The 24,594-nt window shown below is 33.3% G+C and overlaps 1 protein-coding gene across 1 annotated transcript; it reads left to right on the top strand.

Moving 5' to 3' along the window:
• Positions 1-490: 490 nt before the first annotated feature.
• Positions 491-17,999, top strand: LOC143070838 (uncharacterized). Its single transcript, XM_076244961.1, has 5 exons — positions 491-647; positions 12,034-12,242; positions 13,639-13,854; positions 15,027-15,122; positions 17,246-17,999. Exons 2-5 carry the CDS (start codon positions 12,104-12,106, stop codon positions 17,725-17,727), a joined length of 933 nt encoding a protein of 310 aa, XP_076101076.1. The 5' UTR covers positions 491-647; positions 12,034-12,103; the 3' UTR covers positions 17,728-17,999.
• Positions 18,000-24,594: the final 6,595 nt, after the last annotated feature.

The raw sequence follows: 24,594 nt of genomic DNA, 5'->3' as shown, positions 1-24,594 counted from the left end.
GACCAGACAACTTAACTTGTATTGAACTCTTTAGACCACGAATACAGGTTACTAATGAGATGAAGCGGGGACTAAAGTTTGCTTGCTTGTAATTTCTCTAAATATTCTTGAAATATTAGCTTTTTTATAATTTATTAATCTATAAAAGGACAATTTTGGAATTTTTTTTTATATATCATGTTAGTACCGAACATATTCAAATACGAGAATAAAAGTATATATATTTTTCTGTTGTGTCCTTATGACAATTTGACTGAGTGTATATTCGCATCATCAACTTAACATGCATAATGGTAGACGCTTATATTTTCGTCTCACCTATACTTGCTTCTTTTTGATTTCATGGAAATCCCTTCGATTTTGGGTTTTTCCTTGATTTGTATCTGTGTATGAATTTATGTGATCTAAATATCGGTAAACTACTATAGCCTTTAATTTATGTAGGGACGTCGTGTTTGAAGTTTGTTTTTTCTAATTTTAGATTCATACAATGACTTGGTTCAATATACCCTGTACGAAGAAAAGGTTTCTTGGAATCACGCTGCTCAAATTTGTGCATCCCAAGGAGCGCATCTCCTTACATTAAAGTCACAGGAAAAGTTTGATCTCATTCTAGAACTTCAAATCAAAGAGTTCAGACTATTCTCGTAAGTTTCAATGTAATTTAATAATAGACACCTAATATGGTGCCCTGTTTCTTTTCAAAACAATGATTTTACAGTTAAATTGGAATTAATATTTTCCAGTTTTGAGGAATGATTCAATTTAATTTCTTATAAAATTCGATATATTTTGTTATCATAACCGACAGGATGTCATTCCTTTAAAAACAAATTAGCAAACTTACTAGATCGAACAAGATGGAACATTTGAAGTTCATTTTTCTTTTTTTTTCAAAACTGTAAACTGTTTTCTTTCTAAAAGTATTCACTAAGCAAAATAAGATGGTATGAAAAGACAAATAATCTGTATCATTAATGATTGTTGGTTTATTTTGGGGATAATTTTATATTTCTGTTGCATATGTATGAATTTATATCGTTGATTTCAAAAAGAGTAACATTATGACATACACTTTAAACAACTATGACTCATTCTCAATCTACTTTATCATATCTTCTACGTAATCTCGTTCTACTGAATTCCTTACTTTTAGTCATGAACAATCTTACTGGTGACTTGAATAGAATTACTAGTGGAGCCAAAATTGTTCTAATAAGTGACTTAAAAAACTTATAAACAATCAAATGAATATTCAAACTCAGAAATAAACTGAAAATGCCATGGCAAAACTAAACCGATTACTAGTAACATAGAGACAACAATACATAGTGATATAACACAGAAAAGAATGAGCACTACATACCCACTCATAAACTTCAGGTGATCTCACATGCTCGAAAAGGGTAATCAAAATCTATGATATGCTTTTATACAAAGTACAAACCCTGTTATAAGTCTAGTTTGGTTGATTAAGCTGGGGTCACACATTCACGATTTTTACTGCCGTCCTTGACAGGACCTTTCCCGATTAAAATTAATTAAAATTATGATCAAGATCCTATGAATCTTGGATGGAAATTCAAACTTTCATTAAAATTTGTAAAAAAAAAACTTTAATCACGACATCAATCAGATATTGTTCAGGAAGCGTCGATATTCAACCGTTTCAAAGCGAATTTATCCCGATAATACCGTTCTAAATCCGCTTCTAATCCGATTTGTATCTTTCGCCAGGTAAAATTCGACCGAGTCTGTCACGACTGCGTCCCGATTCTACCGAATGTAATCCGACAGAGATCAGATAGTGACAAAACAGTGAACCGACGCTGACGGAAGTTATCCGTTCGAAAACTGTCGGCATACTCGGGATGATCAAGTACTGTCGGAACGTAATCCTATCACGGTCCGCTCTATCGCATTGCAAACGGCTTTGTCTGGTCTCAGTCGTATTGTATTCTGTAATTGTCGGGACTCTGACGTGGGTATGATTGACGAATTTAGAATTAATAACGGGACTGTTTCGGAACGGTTTCGGCAGAAACGGTTCGCAATCGACAAGATCTGGATGCAATCTGGACTCAATCGGCAGAAAAAAAAACAATGAAAAATTTCTCCAGATCATTCCCGTTCCACGGGACACTGTCCCAAATACACAGAACATTGTTAGGAATTCGATCCGATACAGCAGAATCTGTCACGACATAGGCATGATTGTAATCCGACTAGACAAAATCGGCTGAGTTTCCCCGAATGTTACGGGACGCACCTAACTATCGGGGTGCTTTGTCGAACTATTAGGACCCTTCACGACCAGTAGGAATCTGTTACGAACTAAAACGACTGCGTTAAGACAATAATAGGACATTCCAGATAATTGAGGATATCAATCCGACTTTTTCACTTTTCGTGTCGTATCGCTTTCTGATCTCAAACGGGAGCAATAATCGGCAATGTGTGAACCCCGCATTACATTCGAATAAAAGACAACGGGATGTGCTCATCTAGTACGTTTTGCCTCTTTAGTTCGGTGAAGACTAAGCATTACATTTAATCGGGCGGAAGAAAGTTAGCTCGGCGTTCACTAGCGCGATTTTTGAGTTAAACCCTATGCTAAAACTCAAAATTTCCGAACCACAGAAATTATTATAAAGTTAAAAGCGAGAAAACAGGCACGTCGTCTATTTTTGTCACGGCCGTTTACTACTAACTAAACGGAAACAAAGTAAACGCGTATTTACAATTCCTAATGTTGACCGCGTTAACATAATTATAGTAAAGCACGTTACTAGAAATACAGAAATTGGATTGAACAAATGGAATGTCTTCATGCAGCGTTAACGTGCGATTGCTTTTTGTAGTTCTTTCTGCATTGAACTTCAACTGTGCATCATACTTATCCGTGGCGCTTGAGTAGATCAAATTTTAAAAGTTGAAAGTCATCATTCAATTTTGAAGTGGGGCCTAACAAATTTCATACGCAGAATACTTATTTCAAACTTACAGACAGTCAGTTTGTTTCCCCTTTCGAACCAGTTCTTGATATGTTTCAGTCGGAAAGTCAGAATTTAATGGTATTCCATTATTTAACTGTTATGATATAGATCAACTTGTTGTAGGATTTATATTCAGAACAATCATGAAGCAGATGGGACATAACTGTCCATAAATATAGGGGGAAAGTGTCGAGGCTAGCGAGGAATTTTGTTTAATGATTGATAGCTAAAAAAAAAAGGTTTTTCCTGTACAAAGTGATGATGAGGTTATTTTACAAGACTTCTATAGTATACCTTTCTTGGCAATTTTAAAATTTCGGAAAAATGATACTAACAAAATTGGGGAGCATTTTTATTCCAAAATATCTACTAGCTTTATCACCTTTTAAGAATTAAATTGTCGTCCGCTAAGCCAAATATCGCGAAATACGGCTGATGCCAGCAATGTCTATGATCAAAAGCCTGAGTGTTTCTGATAACACAAAATTTACAAATTCATTTAAATACATAGTTTTGATACAAAACTTTGAATTTTTGAAAAACCAGGGATTTTCTTATCCCAGGAATAGATTACCTTAGCAGTATTTGGCGCAACTTTTTGAAGTTTTGGGTCCTCAACGCTCTTCAACTTTGTATTTGTTTGGCTTTATAACTATTTTGATTTAAGCGTCAAGGATGAGTCTTATGTAGACGAAACACGCGTCTGGCGTACTAAATTGTAGTCCTGGTACCTTTGATAACTATTTGAATCTCATATTGATTTTTCACATTTTATATTCATTTTAATATAGCCATAGCAATAGTCATATATTACCGCTCTCCAAATTACATGTTCAATGTATAATCGTATATAAACAGCTGTATTTAAAAAAAATAACAACAGTGGATTGTTGCCTGCTACTAATAAGAACACACAATAAAGTAAGTACTTGCTGTGTTAATTCAAAAATGTTTTATATATTTAAGTGTGTGGGCAATTAATTATCAGACACTCTATCAGGAAAAGATGACATTACATGGATTTGAATTCTGTTTTGATAACTATTTACACCACTGGGTCGATGCCACTGCTGGTGGACGTTTCGTCCCCGAGGGTATCACCAGCCCAGTAGTCAGCACTTCGGTGTTGACATGAATATCAATTATGTGATCATTTTTATAAATTTTCTGTTACAAAACTTTGAAGTTTTTAAAAAAAATAAGGATTTTCTTATCCCAGGAATAGATTACCTTAGCCGTATTTGGCACAACTTTTTGGAATTTTGGGTCCTCAATGCTCTTCAACTTTGTACTTGTTTGGCTTTACAACTATTTTGATCTGAGCGTCACTGATGAGTCTTATGTAGACGAAACGCGCGTCTGGCGTAATAAATTATAATCCTGGTAACTTTGATAACTAATTAGATCCTTTTCATTTATATAGTTCTTAGTCTGTTTTTGGTTCTTAAGAAGGCAAATCCAGAAAAAACCTATGATAACGTTTTGGTTTTATTTTTTCACTCGAGTACCTTGAGATATGTATATATCAATACCCTTTACAAATCATTTAAAAAGGAACGATAGAGACACTAATTAAACTTAGACGTACATAAAATGATATTGGAAACAAACAAAGGTGTTTAAAAAAACCGATGAGGATTACTGGTATACATCCGAACATGTTGTTAAATACTAGTACGAACAGAACAAATTTTGTGAGTGTTTAGGGTGCTATCATTATTTTAAGCTGACAATGACTGTTTTTATATTGCTTTATCCTATTATTAAAGGTTGTAAATATTTCATCATTCCTGTAAAATTTGTTCAGTTTATTGCAAAAGTTTGGGAATTCTTTCATACTAAGAAAAAAATTATTCAAAAGCTTTAAAGTGGAACAGATTTAACAATCACTATTGAAAATTTATATAAACAGTATAAAATCTTATTTTCATCTTGTATATATTCTCATGAGTTTCTGTTCCTAATTCAATGTAAACTTTATAGCTTGAGTAAATATGCCATCATACATTTACGATTCTGGCAGCTTCTATTTGAATATCTTGAAGAAGCAGGGACTGGTATTGGGTTCAGTTGCCCAAAAACGCCGTCACCGTACTTTCATATTGGTTTTTATAAAAGCGTTGAAAATACATTTAATTTCGGTATAATAAATTTTATACTCATCGAAGTACATATAAGTAACCTTCTTTAGTTTATAAATAAAGGCAACAGCAGTATACCGATGTTCGAAATTCATAAATTGATTGAGAAAAAAAAACAAATCCGGGTTACAAACTAAACCTAAGGGAAACGCATCAAATATCATAGAAGAACTACGACACAACAAAAACACAACATTAAAATGTTACTCACATAGAAACGAATTATAATATGAAAATGGCCATTTTCCTGACTTGATACGGGACATTTTAAGAAACAAATGGTGAGTTGAACCTGGCTTTGTGACATGCCAAACCTTCCGCTTTTATAGCAATGTTAAATATAACATTTAAATGACAACATTACATGACAGGACTACAATACAAATAAATAGGAGAACATATAGGACGGAGAAACTCAAAGATAATAGCTAACAAAAGGTACCAGGTTTACAATTTAATACGCCAGACGTGAGTTTCGTCCACACAAGACTAACCATTGACGCTCAGATGAAAAAAAATCAAAAGCCAAGTACAAAGTTGAAGAGCACTGAGGACCAAAAGTTCCAAAAACTTGTGACCAATACGGTAAGGGTTTTCTGCATAGGATAAGTACATTCTGTTTATTTAAAATAATTCATACATTTGCAAACAGTAAATTTTATAAAATGACTATATAATAAATATACATATGATAAAACCGAAGTGGTGATTACTACAAAATAAAAACGGATACATTACATAAAACAATCTAAACCAGCAAATATGACTGTAGAGTAGAGTAACTATAGAAACATATTTCACCTCCAAATATCATGCAATACAATATGTACACACTCGATGCAGTGGTAGAATCTATATGTATTCAATCTCGTCACCATTTATCAAGTGCCCCTTTCCTTTCTAGTTATCATCACTTACTTTAAGAAGGCAAATCTTTAAAAAAAAGTCTTATGTAAATTTAATCTGATTTACTAAAACCTTTGTATATATAAATGTATTTCTACATATATATGTAGGACTCAAATCTATGGCGGGTTCCAAATCTATGGCAGATTCCTAATCTATGGTAAATATGACGTTACAAACGCCAAACAACTCAAATCTATGGCAGATTTTTGTTTTCTCCAAATCTATGGCAGATCTGTGGGAGCGAGTAACATATAACGTCACAATTGAATAACGCCATATTACATCTTCGCCGCCGCTAAGGATGGCGGAACCCATAGATGTGAACAACATTCAAGATGAAGTTATTTATGACAAAAAATTGCCGGTGGTTTAAAGGAAGATGTGACCTACTATTCCGAAGAGGGACAAGATGTGCTGTACCGGTCAAAGCCCGTGATAATGGCACCGCTATTTTCAGTATCTCATATTTTCGAAAAGGAGTTTTGGCAGTATAGTCGTCTACGGTCAACGGCTGGCAAAGTTTATAAATTGAAAGATCAAATTACCGGATACAAATTTGATTTAAATCCACATCAAATAAAAAAGATGAATTAACGATATCGCTGAAATAAATATTATTTGAAAATTCAAACTGTTGATTTTTATTTGTTACTTTTTTATATATTTTTAAATAAAAAGCGGTCTTCTTGTTTGTTAAAGGACTTATTAGTTGGTTTAATGAATAGGTTAAACAGATACCATGCACAGATTAAAAATATTTATTTTTTACAGAGCACATCATTTCATCTTGAAGTCTGTATTAAGGTTTATGAATTTATAATTTATGACTTTTTTTGGTTGATCATTATGAAGTGTTTATTTTACAAATGTTTATAGACATGTTCCCGTTGTCGTATATTTCCTCTTTCTTAAGACAAGGCATTGGTCGAAAATGTACTGCATTAATTTTTTTCCATTTGCAAAAAATTGCCATAGATTTTGAAACAATAAAAATCCGCCATAGATTAGGAAACTACAAAACTTGCCATAGATTAGGATTGTAAAAAATCTGCCATAGATTTGGGATGGCATGACGTCACATTTGCCATAGATTATAAATCTGCCATAGATTTGGAACCCACCAGAGATTTGAGTCCTACATATATAAGAAACTTAACATGTCCGCGAGGTCGGATAAGTGTTTAGCAATATTAAGGTATACATATACCTTAATGTTGCTAAACACTTATCCGACCTATATTAAGGTATATACATATACCTTAATGTTGCTAAACACTTATCCGACCTCCATGATAAATATGTTGTTGTCCCCGCAGACAAAACCCCAAATAACATCGTTTTTGTCTGTAAAAGTCCCTACATTAATTGCTTGATAAAAGAATTAGGTATAGACAATTCACTTGGAAACTCAACATATACCCTCACGACACTTACCAAAGAGGAAATCCTGGATAATCATAGGTCTGTTCTTTGTTCCGTTGGTATTTCAACCAAAGATGAAGAACTGGATCTTCCATCACTGTATTGGATACCTAAACTACATAAGTGTCCTTACAAACAACGGTATACTGCTGGGTCTTCCAAGTGCTCCACGAAACCTCTTTCTAAATCATTAACATCTATTTTATCAGCAATCAAAGACGGGCTTCAAAGTTATTGTGAAACTGCCTATTCTAGAGGTGGCGTGAATCAGATGTGGATACTTAAAACTTCAAAAGATCTTTTAGAGTACATACAATCTAACTCTCTTTCATCTTGTATTAAAACATTTGACTTTTCTACTCTTTACACAAGTATTCCACATTCCAAACTAAAAGACAAATTGAAAGAGTTGGTATTACTTTGCTTCATAAAAAAGAATGGCCAACGTAGATACAAGTATCTTGTCTTAGGGAGGGATAAATCATACTTTGTAAAGAATCACTCTGATTCAAACAAAAAATTCTCTGAAACCGATATTATCAAGATGCTTGATTTCTTGATTGACAACATATTTGTAAAGTTCGGAGGACGTGTTTTTCAACAGACTGTCGGCATCCCAATGGGAACAAACTGTGCCCCTCTACTTGTTTCTTTATTATTATGAGGCTGACTTCATGCAGGAACTTCTTAGGAAGAAAGATAAGAAGTTAGCAATATCCTTTAACTCTACTTTCCGCTATATAGATGACGTTCTTTCACTAAACAATTCAAAATTTGGTGACTATGTGGAACGCATCTATTCCATCGAATTGGAGATAAAGGATACTACAGATACAGTTAAGTCAGCTTCATATCTTGACTTACATCTAGAAATTGACAATGAGGGTCGGTTGAAAACAAAACTTTACGACAAAAGAGATGATTTCAGCTTTCCAATTGTGGACTTTCCATTTCTAAGTAGCAACATTCCAGCAGCACCTGCATACGGGGTATATATCTCCCAATTGACACGATATTCCCGTGCTTGCATTTCCTATCATGATTTTCTTGATAGAGGGTTACTGCTCACAAGGAAGCTATTAAACCAAGAGTTCCAAATGGTGAAGTTGAAATCATCCCTTCGTAAATTTTACGGACGCCATTACGAGTTGGTTGACCGTTTTGGAATAACCGTTTCACAAATGATATCGGATATGTTCCTTACGTCGTAACTACTATCCCCTTCCCTTTCATGAATGTGACCTACCGAATTATACTATTTACCGGATTTGTAATCACATAAGCAACACGACGGGTGCCACATGTGGAGCAGGATCTGCTTACCCTTCCGGAGCACCTGAGATCACCTCTAGTTTTTGGTGGGGTTCGTGTTGTTTATTCTTTAGTTTTCTATGTTGTGTCATGTGTACTATTGTTTTTCTGTTTGTCTTTTTCATTTTTAGCCATGGCGTTGTCAGTTTGATTTAGATTTATGAGTTTGACTGTCCATTTGGTATTTTCGTCCCTTTTTTAATAAGATGGTAAAGAACCCACTGGTATTTTTGTTGCAAACATGACAGAGGGCGTGTTTCAATAGATATGTTTTCCAATTGAAACCAGCTGCGCTCCTCATGGTGCTTAATTTCTTTTAATTATTTTTTATATGAAAAAAAAAATATTATACGGATTTCTTTATTCGAAGAATAAAAAAACAACTAACGTTTTCCTTTAATTTCAAGTACTCAATACAAAGGGCCTGTCAAAAGTTACTCCATTTTTTTTTTATCCAAAATGGATAAAAATCGACAATATCTCTTTCGTCGTAATTTTCATCCTTCCCCCGCTTTCATTATTTTAATACCATTCAAAAACATAAATGGGGACTAACTGTGCACCACTTATTGCGGACCTGTTTTTGTATTGCTATGAATTACAATTTATGACAAAAATAAGCAAAGACCCATCGAAACAACATCTGATAAACAAATTTAATAATACTTTTAGATATTTGGATGATATTTTGGCTCTCAATAATGACGACTTCAGTATGTATATTAAAGAAATTTATCCTGTTGAACTTACTTTAAATAAAGCTAATACTAACAATGACCACTGCCCTTTCCTCGATCTTGATATCTATATCACTAACGGAAAGCTGAATACTAAAATTTATGATAAAAGAGATGATTTTTCATTTCCTATCGTTAATTATCTATTTTTAGATGGTGACGTTCCCTTGTCACCATCTTACGGTGTTTATATATCTCAACTTGTACGATTCGCTCGTGTATGTAACAATGTTTTAGATTTTAACGAGAGAAATTTATGTATTACTGAAAAATTATTACACCAGGTTTTTCGATATCACAAACTAGTCAAAACATTTACTAAATTTCATCATCGGTATAAGGACATCATTCGTAAATATAGCTCATTATGCAGACTTCTTATACGTTCAGGTATTTCACATCCAATTTTTTATTGAAATATTTTTTATAAAGCACAAAGGTGTCAGTATTCACCTCAAAAACTAACAAAACCTTTGAATAGACTTATTAAGAAGGGATATAGTTACGATACTGTGGTCAGATCATTAAAGATTGCATATTTTGGCGTTAATATTGATTCACTTATAGGGTCTTTGCATCGGAACTAAACACATTTATTCAAAAACCAGTTGTTGGCATGACACGGGTTATGTTCTTCTCATATATGTTATGATGGTATGATACTAAACCCCTAACGGGAAGGATTGTGCCTGATGTTCATATGATGAAATCATAATCTTTCAGTCAGTTTAATTGAAGTCTGGAGCTGGCATGTCAGTTAACTGCTAGTAGTCTGTTGTTATTTATGTATTATTGTCATTTTGTTTATTTTCTTTGGTTACATCTTCTGACATCAGACTCGGACTTCTCTTGAACTGAATTTTAATGTGCGTATTGTTATGCGTTTACTTTTCTACATTGGCTAGAGGTATAGGGGAGGGTTGAGATCTCACAAACATGATTAACCCCGCCGCATTTTTGCGCCTGTCCCAAGTCAGGAGCCTCTGGCCTTTGTTAGTCTTGTATTGTTTTAATTTTAGTTTCTTGTGTACAATTTGAAAATTAATATGGCGTTCATTATCACTGAACTAGTATATATTTGTTTAGGGGCCAGTTGAAGGACTCCTCCGGGTGCGGGAATTTCTCGCTACATTGAAGACCTGTTGGTGACCTTCTGCTGTTGTTTTTTTTTCTATGGTCGGGTTGTTGTCTCTTGGCTAGAGGTATAGGGGGAGGGTTGAGATCTCACAAACATGATTAACCCCGCCGCATTTTTGCGCCTGTCCCAAGTCAGGAGCCTCTGGCCTTTGTTAGTCTTGTATTGTTTTAATTTTAGTTTCTTGTGTACAATTTGGAAATTAGTATGGCGTTCATTATCACTGAACTAGTATATATTTGTTTAGGGGCCAGATGAAGGACGCCTCCGGGTGCGGGAATTTCTCGCTACATTGAAGACCTGTTGGTGACCTTCTGCTGTTGTTTTTTTTCTATGGTCGGGTTGTTGTCTCTTTGGCACATTCCCCATTTCCATTCTCAATTTTATAAAAGGTTTTCTAAAAAAAAAAGAAACCCAAAGTTAATTAAAAACTCACAAAATCAAAAAATTTACTTTTCCAACCTATGGAACGAATGGCAAACAGCTATAAATCCCTGACATTATCTGAACATGTGCTGATCTGTTTAAAGTTCGATGTGATCAGTATTCTAGTAAATAGAATCGTTCATGTAGTTTAATAAGATTAAATTATTTATGTTAGATTCCTTTTATTGTTCTTGAGAAATCCTTTGATATGAAAAAGAGACGAAAGAGGGAAATTCAAACTCATAGATCAAACATAAACTGACAACGCCATGGCTAAAAAAAAATACAAACATACAAATAATAGTACACAATACACATAGAAAACTAAAGACTAAGCAACACGAACCGCACCAGAAAATTGGGGTGATCGCAGGTACTCCGGTAGGGTAAGCAGATCCTGCTCCACATGTGGCATCCGTCGTATTACTCATGTTATTACAAACTCAATAAATAGTCTAACACAGTAGGTCACATTTGTAAAAGGGGGACAGAAGTAACGCTTAGTTTTATCTGCAGAAATGCCAACAATTTGTTGAAAAACACGACTGATTTATTGTCACTTAAACTAGGTTTTGAAAATCATTTGATTGAATCAAAATGATTGGTTAATATAAAGTGATGTGTCCTTTCCTATATAATCCAGATTGTTTCAATCATTTGTATATTTAAAAAAAAAGAAATTCTGGAGAACTCTAAAAGGATACTGTGGATTCATTATTATGCGTTCGTTACCAATTTCCTCGGCTTTCGAAGATACAGGTTAACCATGAATTGAAATCTTCAACGAATTATAAATTTTATATAGGCTTTGTATGCGGGGACTGGCAAACCAACGAAATTAATTATCAACAAAAATGAACGTTTTGTTTTCCTCAATCCTCAAAAATTGATACTTTCGAAAAAAATCTGTTTGTATAGTAGAAATAAATTGTACCATTTAAGGTTTATCTTTTTAGATACCAAGACTATTGGATAGGATTAGCTGAACCATCAGAAGGCGAATTTGTCTGGGAAGACTGTTCAACCATGACATACAACAGGCATAATGGTGACAATTACAAGAATACGGAACTGTGTTACCGAGTGAGGCATCACACTCCTTACGTTTGGGAAAGTAAATCATGTAACGACAACAATTACTTTGCATGTGAAAAAATTATATCAGGTAAATTGTATTGTCTTCTTGTGTCATTAAGGTGGTACCCAACACTTTCACTAAAATTTATTTGGCTCGTTTAATTTTCATAAAATTTTGTCAACAAAAATATAAAAAAATCAAAAATTTTGAACCAACCGTTTTGCACTGGTTATATAACAGTTTGACAAACACCAATTTTGGTCATTGAGAAGCTTAATATTCTTTTTACAACACAACGTAATTAAAAGGTTTAGCTGACTTTACAGAGTTATCTCCCTGTAGTGTTAGGTACCACCTTAATTTTTGTTTATAATTTCTAGATATAAAGTATGACTTTTAAGTCCTTTAATACAAACCTGAAACAAACTTTTCGAAGACAAGTTATAATGTATAATTGAACTTCAAAACAAACTGTGAAAATTGACGCAAATCAATATTTTCGCATTCTTCATTAGATATTAGCAAAACAATATACTTTGCCAAAATACGGTTCATACAAAGATGTTATCGATAAATTCGAATATGCTATTGTGTTTTCTATTGAACGTTTTGTCTTGATGTGTATCACCAATCTAGTAGTTCTGATATGAAATATCGGTGATTAAGGTCATTTTCTACAAAATGTATGTATGCAAATTGTCAAATTTAATGAAAACTCCTTAGACTTGGATTCAATGCTCTCTAACGGCGTTTTATACTTGGCCTACACACTGTTATATTTTTGTGTGTTACAAATGATCTCAGGTATTGAAAATGCGTATTTTTTTTTTAATTCCAATGTCTAATGAATAAATGAACAACATTCATATCCCACTTAGATCTGTATCTATGTAGCAAACGATTCAGTATAATTACCATCCACTGCCAAATTCAAAATTACATGTTTTCAAAATGTATCTCATAAGGCACTTTTACGAATGACATTTTTTCATTGAAAAGTGTGTGATAGTGCCCTACATTTCCACACGAGAAGCATGTTATTATCTGTCAATTATAGTTTTGCTTGTTACATCATAATACCGCAGTACCTAATATATGTCCTTTTTTTATTTATTATTGATATTGGTAATCAAAATCTTTTATTGGAATGCTTTAATCATACATTTCTATCCCTTTTACTCACAATTTCCCTTTATCTTTCTATGCACTTATCACTTTATGTGAAGGTCATTTGTATTTGTGCAAAAAAATGCAGATTTCTGTAGGAACATTTTTATGAAACATGAATATGAATTAAATGTAAATCGGTTAGAAAATTGTTACTGACAAACCATGGTAACATGGCGACAATAGTTGCTTCTTATTTTTATCAAAAAAGATATATGCATCAAAGTCATTTCAAAAAGATCTTTATTTGGCATTCGATTTCTATATTTTAAAGCCATAAACTATGGAATCCAACTGACCCATTTATTCATTGCAGGAGGGTGTGATAATAGAACTTTTACCACCCTGAATGCAAGCATGCTCACATACAACATAAATACGACAAACCAAAGCTGTCAAAAAGATTGTGCATCAAATTCATCTTGTTGGGCAGGAATAACTACAAATACAGGTCAATGTCTACTGATGGCATTTCAAACAGAAAATGAACCGCCATCAGGTGTAACCATGTTTCAGAAATCTTGTGTCAAAGGTATACTATCATCATGTTTATGTCATTACTTGACACATGCACAAATATAGACTTTGACACATGAATTTGTAGTATGACAATCTATAAATTTTAGTCTGTTTTTTTTTCAATGTAAGCCAACAATGTATCATTTCTATCTTTATTCTAATATCAAAATATTTAAAAAGGTTAAAGAAAATACAATAAGAAGAAATATAATGGATAATTTATGACAGGAGGATATCTGAATAAATAAGAAGTATGTATATGCGAGTAGGAAAAAAAGCAGAATGACAGTTAAGACAAACTCAATTTGGAAAGAAGGAAAAGAAAGGGAGATTATCAAAAACTTTAAGTCAAAGAAAGATACTGTGATTTAAGAGAAAAAAAACACAATGTGTATGCCCCATCTACGATAGTAAATCGTTCCCTTAGATCGTTCGTTCGTCCGTCCGTCCGTTTGTCCGTCTGTCCCGCTTCAGGTAAAAGATTTTGGTCAAGGTAGTTTTTGATGGAGTTGAAGTCAAATCAACTTGAAACTTAGTATATATCTTTCCTATGATACGATATTTCTAATTTGATGGCCAAATAAGAATTTTCATCCCAATTTAACATTCAAATGGTAATATAAAATGATAGTGCGAGTGGTGCATCCGTGTACTATGGACACATTCTTGTCATTTATTTTCAGTGTGTCTTCAAGTAATGTGGTAGATTTCTTTTCTACAATTTATTCGATAGCACTCAAACTTAGGTTCCAACTCCCGTATGAAATGTTGTAATATATATATACATGTATATTTATATGAGTTTTATAGTTATATCAACTTGTGCTCATTTATTGCTCTAAGTTGGTTATCTTTGCTCGATACAAAAAGCGAAAACGGAAAATTTATTAACCAGATAACAACTCTACCAAAGTGCAGAAGACATCCCAAGGCTACCAATGTGTCTTTAACACAGCGAGAAAATTCTGCACCCGGAGACGGGCTTCAGTTGTCCCTTAAATGATTATATTTCTGTATTATTTAAAAAGACTAATCTTTGTTTTTTTTATATTTGTTTCCATATTTTTTACCTTTGATTTGTTAATTTACCTTGGTTTCTCCCTTCTTTTTTTTTTTTAGAAAACTCATACTTTAAGACAAGTGCAAATAACAAAAATAAATTCAATATATCATTCCTTTTTTTAGTTGAAACTGTGCCACCAGATGAGATACCAACGGTGACAAATCCAAACACCGATACGCAGCCATCTTTGAATTGTAATACCACAAACACAGAAATAAGTATGTTGTCAAAAGGTTTAGGGACGAATTCATGAAAAGTCACTGTGCATATTCGAAATTCTTTTTTCAATTTAGTGTGTATAAACGGATTAAAAATCAATAAGTTGTTGAGTTTCCGATTTGATTTTTTCCTCGGAGTTCAATATTTGTTGTTTTTTTTACTTTTAATGAGATTTCAATACTGAAGAAACTACATAATTAACCGATTGACATTTGCACGGCACTTTTAGTTATTTAATAACATCCGGTCTCATTTCATTCGGAGTTCTGGCGATTCCATATTTTGATTTTCTCTTAGTCTGTAGATTCTAGATTATAATAAAAAAAATGGACAAAACAGTTATTTGTGATATAAGTACGTTATTGTTCTGTTTTAAGCCTCGGTCGCACCTTACCGGATAGCTCGAACGGACGCCTAACGAATAACTTTTTTTTCGATCCGTTCATGTCCGTTAGACGTCCGTTCTTATCCGTTAGACGTCCGTCCATATCCGTTGCATGTCCGTTAAGCGTACGTTTTGTCCGGAGGAAACTTTTGAGCATGTTCAAAACTTTGAACGGATATCCAACGGATAAAATGTCCGTTGAACATCCGTTAGGCGTCCGTTTTGTACGGTACTCGTACGTTTCGTTTCCATTTTGTATCCGTTAAGTGTCCGTTATACATCCGTTGAAGGTCTGGGGGATTAATTCACCAACGGACTTTTACCGGACGTTTAACGGATAAAACGGATGTTGAACGAATGAGAAACGGACTTCTACCGGACGTATAATGGATAAAACGGACGATGAACGGATTTGAAACGGATAAATGCTAATTGAAAATTTTGCGTCAGAAATGCCAATTATTGGTATGTCAGATTTTTAAAGGTTCATGAATTCTTATTATTCATAATCAATCTTATAGAGTAAGGGCAAGTCTTCACAATCAAGCAGCTCTTATTCAGGCCAGACACTGCCCTTTGGTGGCATTTTGAAGAACAAACCAAAACCAGTTACACAGAAACATTTAAATATTTATGCGATTTACATGTATTATTATTGAAACCTTTAATTTTTCCGTATATCTTGTTCATCCGTTTTATCCGGTACGCTTCCGTTAGGTGTCCGTTTTATGCGGTAATCGTCCGTTGGATGTACGTTCGACATCCGTAATGTCCGGTACGTTTCCGTTTCTCGTACGTTGCATATCCGGTGTGTGTCCGTTATGCATTCGTTACACGTCCGTTTTATTCGGTCAGTACATCAACGGACTTCCAACGAATAACAATTTTGTCAACGGTCAACTTTTATTTTCATCCGTTAGGCTTCCGTTCGTGCTATCCGGTAAGGTGTGACCGAGGCTTTAGAAATTGACTTCCTTCGTCTGCTTTGTGTAAACAAAAGGCCAACGTAAAACCAGAAAAATGTAATTGAAAACTCAAAACTGTTGTTTATCAAAAATAATGACGGAAATATGTTTCATCCGTCGTGAAACAAATAATAAAACTGTAGTATAAAGGCAACAGTAGTATACCGCTGTTTGAAATTCATAAATCGATTGAGAAAAAAAATCTAGGTTACAAACAAAAACTGAGGGAAACACATCAAATATAAGAGAACTACGACAAAGCATAAACACAACACTAAAAAGTAACACACACAAAAACAAACTATAAAATAACAATGGCCATTGCCTAGTATATGTATTCAGGATCTTCACATGGGAAATATGGACTTATTTTCCCTATTAGTGTTTGATATCTCCTGAGCCGTCGGGTGAAGAGAGAATAGGTCTCTGCCAAGGAATATGATATAAATAAGAAATGTTGTAGGAGTGCCAATGAGACAACTCTCCATTAAGTAATGATGTATAAAACGTTAACAATAAAAGAATCAAGTACGCCCTTTAACATGAGCTCATGTCCCCCTCTGAAGCCTGAATACAACTTATATTATACTGGAGAATCCATATTTGATCATTATCTACCTTTCTAATCTTTGTTTTCGTTCACAGGGAATACAAGTTTATATCTCGTGTTAAGCTGACCAATCAATTTGCAGGATTAGCCGGAATATTTTACTCTTTAGATCATATTTATACAAAATCATGCCAAAATTGATAACAATTGATTCAATTGTAGTTCAACCTTCATCACATTATGATTCTCTGAATGAAACAGAAACTGTGAATATTACAGCAATAGTAACCAGTACCTCGGAAGCACATTTAACAACCTTGCCGTTAGATATCTTCAGCACGTTAATGACGATAACTGAAACGTATACATCAACAATATATGAAACAAAAGCTACAGAGACTTGCTTCAATATATCAAATGTATTCTTGTCGACCAATGATCCTTTACTTATAGAAGCTATGTCAAGCATGAAACAAGAACTACATGTCGATAAGAAAACGACGACTGCTTACAAGAGAAGTAAAATAAGTGCGCCTGATAAACGAACTTCTTCTCGGGTTATTGGAGCGTGGGGTTTGATTATTCTAATTATACCTGTATCTTTAATTATTATTACTGATATACCAGCTGTCGTAAGACAGTTTAAAGTCACGCTTAACGCTTTTCGTAACAAACAATTTCAAAGTCGGAAAAGGAATAATTGAAAAGATAATAATTGGTACTAACCTATACAAAAGAAGAATAAATATCACATGCCGCCCATTATCAGAAAGTAAGTTGTAAATACAACTATAGAACGATGGATAAATCAAAAGTCAAGAAACATAAACATTAAGCAACAGGTTTTGGACAATCAATTCAATTTAGAACAGTAGTCTCTTTTGTCATGTTATTGTCTCTTTGAAACACATCATTTCCGTCCTCAAGTTTATCTGCTTTGACAAAATGACTGAAAGGTCTCTTTTCAATTGATAGGGAATGGGGCACTTGTTCTTAATTTACTTTAGACTGATCAGTCAGATTTTTTTACTATTATCAATATATACTTGTATCATTATGAATATGCCTTTAACATTTTTGGGGTTGAACATTTATGAACAATGATCCTTTGTTATTTGTTTGTTTATTCTATATGGAATTGAATATTATTAATGTCAAATTCTAGAGGACTAAATTCTTATTTATTTTCCTGTCTTTTACAATGTAAACGACCAATTCCCTGGTTTTCAGTACATATTTATAGATTTCATAGACCATTGAAACAAGGAACCTACAAAATGTTTAGACATTTTATAGCTGGAAATTCATAAGCTTAGAGAAGTTTATTTATCTTAGCTACTGTGTATTCATTATAATTAGTTGGATGTCAATTTTCGTATATTTTGTTGTTATACGGGAATCAAGAATTATAAAGTAGAACGAATGACAAATATTCAGAAGAATGTATGAAGTCTTTGGCAAAATCAAGAAATTATATACCTTCGAAATGCAAGTTTTCCTCAATCCACAGAAATTAGTACCCATGAAAATAAATGAATTCACAGTAGTCAAGCTGTATTTATGGTTTTTAACTGTTTTATATGTACAATTGTAGGAGGTGCACTATTTGCACTTATGAAACATATTCCCCCGCTTTCCAACAATTCTCGATGGCTTAATGTCCAACTGAACCTTCAATCATATATAATAAGATATAATTAAAGGTTTCTTTTTCAGAAACATAAGTGTTGTTTATAATTCAAAGGAAGAATCTTGTCTTGTTAATGATATATTATATTAATATATCACTGTTTTACTGTTATGTAGTTGTGATGTACTATATCATTGTTTCAGAATAAAGTGCTTTCCTACATTGATAGTTAGTGTATGTGTTAACGCACGTTATGGAAGTCCGTCAACATAATGATTTAATCTAGCCACATGTCAATGACAGTTAACAATAGTCCCAGGATAAAAAGTCACTTAACAGAAAGTCCTAAATATTTGGTTTAAAATCGTTAGAAATAAAACCATCAATAAAACCAGGTTTATTCCATCAGTAAAGTGTATGTATATGACAGCTGCTTTTCATTGTTTGATGTGTTTGAACTTTTGATACAGGACTTTCAGTCTGTTTAGAAATTTCCTTGAAGTTTGGTATTGATGTTATTTTACTTTTTGAGTATATATAGAATATTTATCTTAAAAGACTATTTTTTGTATTTACTTAACAGTTCAATACACTTTTTCATTAGAATTATTAATTACAAAGAATATTTAGAACTATAAAGTCAGTTAATTAACAAGTCACTTAAAGTCATATGAAACCACAAACTAAAAAAAAATATGCATATTATTTTTATAACAAAATGGATAGTTTTCATTATTGAACTTATTTACATATGCTTTTTTTCTGCAGAAAATTCTTCAATTAGTCCACATTTAGTTGAAGTTCCTTTTTGTTAATTACTTGCTTCCAGGAAGCAATTGGCCGACATATTTCCGTATGCAAGTGACCTTAGCATGACCCTTATCGTATAAATCCGGTGATCGTAATACGCATGGATCTGTCGCTGAAATAATCTATTTTCTGATTGTACATTTTATACACGGCTCGATATCCATGCTTCTTTGTTGTTTGTTCACTATAAGGTAACTATCGGTAAACTACGGCTTCAAATCATAATTTATAATGAGCTGCCATATTTTCACATCATAACAGACAGACAGAAGAAAAAAATTGACGATTCTACGATTTGCGTAAAAAATGATAAATCGTGCACAAAAGACTAAGTTTATGATATATACATGCATTGTTTCCTATGACTTTTGCTGCTTGTTTTCTTGAGCTTTTGATTTTGCCATTTGACAAGGGTCTTTCCGTTTTGAATATTCCTTGGAGTTCAGTATTTTTGTTATTTACTTCTTTTCACATACATTTTTTGTATTTAAAAAAAGCGTTGTCATGTTAGTAAACTTGATATTGATAGAAAATGTTTAAAATTCACTTTAAAATCATTTTCTCTACAGAGCGATTTTGATTTTGCATATTGTATAGGCCTAAACATGTCTATTATAAAAGACAGTTCCTTATTTTTACCTTTAACGTATTTCCTTGAAGTATTTACAAAAATAGTTCGATAAAGTTTTCTTTAATGTTCCTTGCCATCTACAGGTAACTTTTTACTTTTTAAAGTGTAACAGCGATAAGTGAGCAAGGAAAAGTTACACGTCCGCCTATATATATATATAAGTACGTCTGAACTAGTGACAACTTTACAACAGATTTATTCATCACCAGCAGTGATGCTAATACATGGCTGTGTACATTCCTTTATATACAACTCGTATAAACATCAACCCAACAATGTCTGTAAATTTGCTTTCTCAAATTTTTTGTTCTTCCCTCGCCGGGATTCAAACCCATGCTACTGAGATATCGTGACACCAAACACCTGCACTGTAACCGGCGATCTAGACCACACAACCACCTGGGTTTCATAAAAATAAAGCTTTCGGTGGCCGGGTGTTACCTTTCTACGTCAGTTTTAATCTAACGTCGTACTACAGTACATGATATATAAGGCATGGAGATGTTATTTTTACAGATCAGCTAAATTATTTACAGTACATGATATATATGGCATGAAGATGTTATTTTTACAGATCAGCTAAATTATCTACAGTACTTGATATTTAAGGCATGAAGATGTTATTTTTACAGATCCGCTGATTTACTGATCTGTAAAAATAACATCTTCATACCTTATATATCATGTACTGTAGTACGACGCTAGATTTAAAATGACGTTAAAGGTAACACCCGGCCACCGAAAGCTTCATTTTTAAGAAGCCCAGTTGGTCGTGTGGTCAAGTGAGCCGGTTACAGTGCAGGCGATTTGGTGTCACGATATCTCAGTAGCATGGGTTCGAATCCCAGCGAAGGAAGAACAAAAAATTTGCGAAAGCAAATTGATGTTTAGACGTTTTGTATATATTATATCTGGCTCAGTCGTACTTATAAATATAATTTATTTTCTGTGACTGTATCTTACATTAATTTGTAGGATCCTGTACTATAAATAAGTTAGCTGATCTGTAAAAATAACATCTCCATGCCTTATATATCATGTACTGTAAAACGACGCTAGATTAAAACTGACGTGGAAAGGTAACATCCGGCCACCGAAAGCTTCATTTATATGAAGCCCAGGTGGTAGTGTGGTTTAGCGGGACGGCAACAGTGCAGACGATTTGGTGTCACGATATCTTAGTAACATGGGTTCGAATCCCGGCGAGGGAAGAACAAACAATTTGGGAAATCAAATTTACAGATATAATATTATTGGGTTGATGTTTAGACGAGTTGTATATACATAATGTACACAGCCATGTATCACCACCACTGCTGGTGATCCGATGGATAAATCTGTTTTAGAGTTGTCACTGGCTCAGACGTACTTATAAATATAGTTATTTTCTGTGACTGTATCTGACATTAATTTTTAGGATCCTTTACTATAGGTAATTTAGCTGATCTGTAAAAAAAACATCTCCATGCCTTATATATCATGTACTGCAGTACGACGCTAGATTAAAAATGACGTGGAAAGGTAACACCCGGCCACCGAAAGCTTAATTTATATGAAGCCCAGGTGGTCTTGTGGTCTATCGGGACGGCTACAGTGCAGGCGATTTGGTGTCACGTTATCTCAGTAGCATGGGTTCAAATCCCGGCGAGGGAAGAACAAACAACTTGCGAAAGCAAATTTACAGATCTAACATTGTTGGGGGTTGATGTTTAGATGAGTTGTATATATCTATATATATATACAAGTCTAAATTGAAAACTACGTTCACACCTATGATTGCGTTGGATAAAAACCGCAATTTTTATACGTGTGCATTTAAAACAAATTTCGTTGTAGAAGGATCTAAATACAGCACAAACAACATTTTCCAAAAAGACCAAAAAGTGAAAAAGTATAATTAAACAAAACGCATTTGGCTAACAGGTCGAACAACTGATGTTCTGTAACCCTGCTGACTGCCATTGGCGATTGCCAAATAAAAATGATCACAAGATGTAACAAAATGGATCTTAACATGAATTTAATACTAAACAGAAAACAATAAACTTGTGGCCAAGATGTTATGCCACAAACATAAGGTGTCAATATTTTTTTTTGTACACCAGATCCGGATTTCGGCAATAAATGTCTCTTCAGTGATGTAAGGGATCGAAACAGTATTTGAAGGCCATATAATTTACCCTCAATTTAAGATACATTCTTGAAATTTAAGAGTCAATATAGGATGAACGGATCATATAAAACGGAGGGAAAATATGATACAAGTCCAAACGAAAAAATATAAACAAATCTGAATTAAAAACTACGTTCAAACCTATGATTGCGTTGGATGATAACCGCAATTTTTAAACGTGTGCACGTGCATGTAAAACAAATTTCGCTGTAGAAGGGTCTCTAAATACAGCACAGACATCATTTTCCAAAAAGACCAAAAAGGTGAAAAATTTTATTTAAACAAAACGCATTTGGCTAACAGGTCGAACAACTTATGTTCTTTAACCCTGCTGACTGCCATTAGCGATTGCCATAAAAAAAATGATCACAAGATGTAACAAAATTTAATACTAAACAGAAAACAATAAACCTGTGGCCAATATGTTATGCCACAAACATAAGGTGGAGGTAATTTACTGCAGCTCATAATGGACTGTACTAGCAAGGACATAAACTGTTACTCAACTTTGTATGAAAACATTGAAACTCTGGCTAGAAATATGTGTTCTGAGATGCATTTGCTGCCCACAATAAGATAAAAAAAACCTTGATCACAAGTACAGTATAAGTAAACTTTTAAAATAAAATAATTCCTTACTATTAGTATAACATCTTACTATTTTATGACTTATAAGAACTTAAAATAAATATTTTCTTTTTTAAAAGTTTTAAGATATCAAGTATAATTAAAAGAATAATGACATGATCTCCATATAGTAAATTTTACCCTGTGACAAAAATTTATGTATATATGGTAAAACTTTCCTAAACGCCAACCCTTTTTCACAAGTCTTATAAAATAACCTTTTCATTATTGATTCTGATGTATGTATAGCACTCTTAACTAACAATTATAAGAAAGTTTAATTTGAGACCACTTAAACTCTTTTTGTAAATTTTGCAGTTGTTACTTAGTTGTTTATTACACCTCAGCACATTATGAACTATTATTATTTATTTTTTTAATTTTTTTTTTAACCTTTATGATGACAATCCTATGAATTAATTGTGATATTTATTATTTAGTGATTATTATAACCCAATTCAGTCATCTGTATATATTTAAATGTTTCCTTATGTTTTAAGGTGTATATAGATGCTAAAATTATACCCTTTGGGTAGTGCTCCACAATTAATAGAGGAATAAACAAAAAACTGACCTGGTGTCAAAATATTTGTTTGTACACCAAATCCGGATTTCGACAATAAATGTCTCTTCAGGGATCGAAACGGTATTTGGAAGGCCATATAATTTACCCTCAATTTATAATAGACTCTTGAAATTTAAGAGTCAATATATGATGAACGGATCATATAAACCGGAGGGAAAATATGATACAAGCCCAACCGAAAAAATTTAAACAAGTCAAAATTGAAAACTACGTTTAAACCTATGAGTGTGTTGGATAAAAACCTCAATTTTTAAACGTTTGCATGTAAAACAAATTTCGTTGTAGAGGGTCTAAATAACAACATATACTGCTCTGGTGATCATAATGATATACACAGCAGTAGTACTATGCACTCATGGGTATCTCTCACTGTGTTTGTTTATGGTTTCAAAACAAAAAACAGTAGTGTTAAACAATAATGTGACTTACATATAAAACTACAAATCATCGAAACTACAATGAGAGTGACATCTGACTACAACAATGTCAATTACATGGGAATAAACATATGTGTGGCAACTACCACACAGCATACGTTAACAACATGAAGAAATAATTAACACGGAATATCTCTATTTATCAAACCAATACTGAAGGAAACAAGCACAACAAAAATTATAATAGTACTACATGTATAAAATATAAAAATCACTAAAATACCGAGCTCTGAGGAAAATGTAAAACGGAAAGTCCCTTATAAAATGGCAAAAAATCAAAAGCTCAACCACATTAAACGAATAAATGATAACTATCGTGTATATGATTGATCAGAAGAAAGCTTGGTGTCTTATTCAAAAAGCTGCAATAAGTTCATCTGTTTGTAATAGAATCATGCGATATCATTTTCTTACATTACGTGTAGTCCTTCTATGAAATTAAAGCACTTTGTTGATTGTTCATGTTCACCTGGTTATGTATCCTCTGTGAATGAATTGAAGGGTCGGATCCCTTTCTGGATCAAAAGTCTCATAAATACGTGTCTAGGTAGAATATATATTCTGCAAGGAGACGTTTAAGTGATAACCAACCACGATGGTTAACAAGGACAAAAATTTATACACATATTAGTTTCTCTCGTATATTAGTGAAACCTTTTTTCGCGTTATTGTGTGAA

Source organism: Mytilus galloprovincialis, chromosome 4, assembly GCF_965363235.1.
Source record: "Mytilus galloprovincialis chromosome 4, xbMytGall1.hap1.1, whole genome shotgun sequence".
Lineage (NCBI taxonomy): Eukaryota > Metazoa > Mollusca > Bivalvia > Mytilida > Mytilidae > Mytilus > Mytilus galloprovincialis.
This window is presented reverse-complemented; position numbering and strand designations above follow the sequence as displayed.

Coding starts and splice junctions, on each gene's coding strand:
- LOC143070838 (XM_076244961.1), top strand. CDS start 12,104: ATGACATACAACAGGCATAATGGTGACAATTACAAGAATACGGAACTG. Junction 13,855..15,026: donor TCAGAAATCTTGTGTCAAAG/GTATACTATCAT, acceptor TCCTTTTTTTAG/TTGAAACTGTGCCACCAGAT. Junction 15,123..17,245: donor TACCACAAACACAGAAATAA/GTATGTTGTCAA, acceptor ATTCAATTGTAG/TTCAACCTTCATCACATTAT.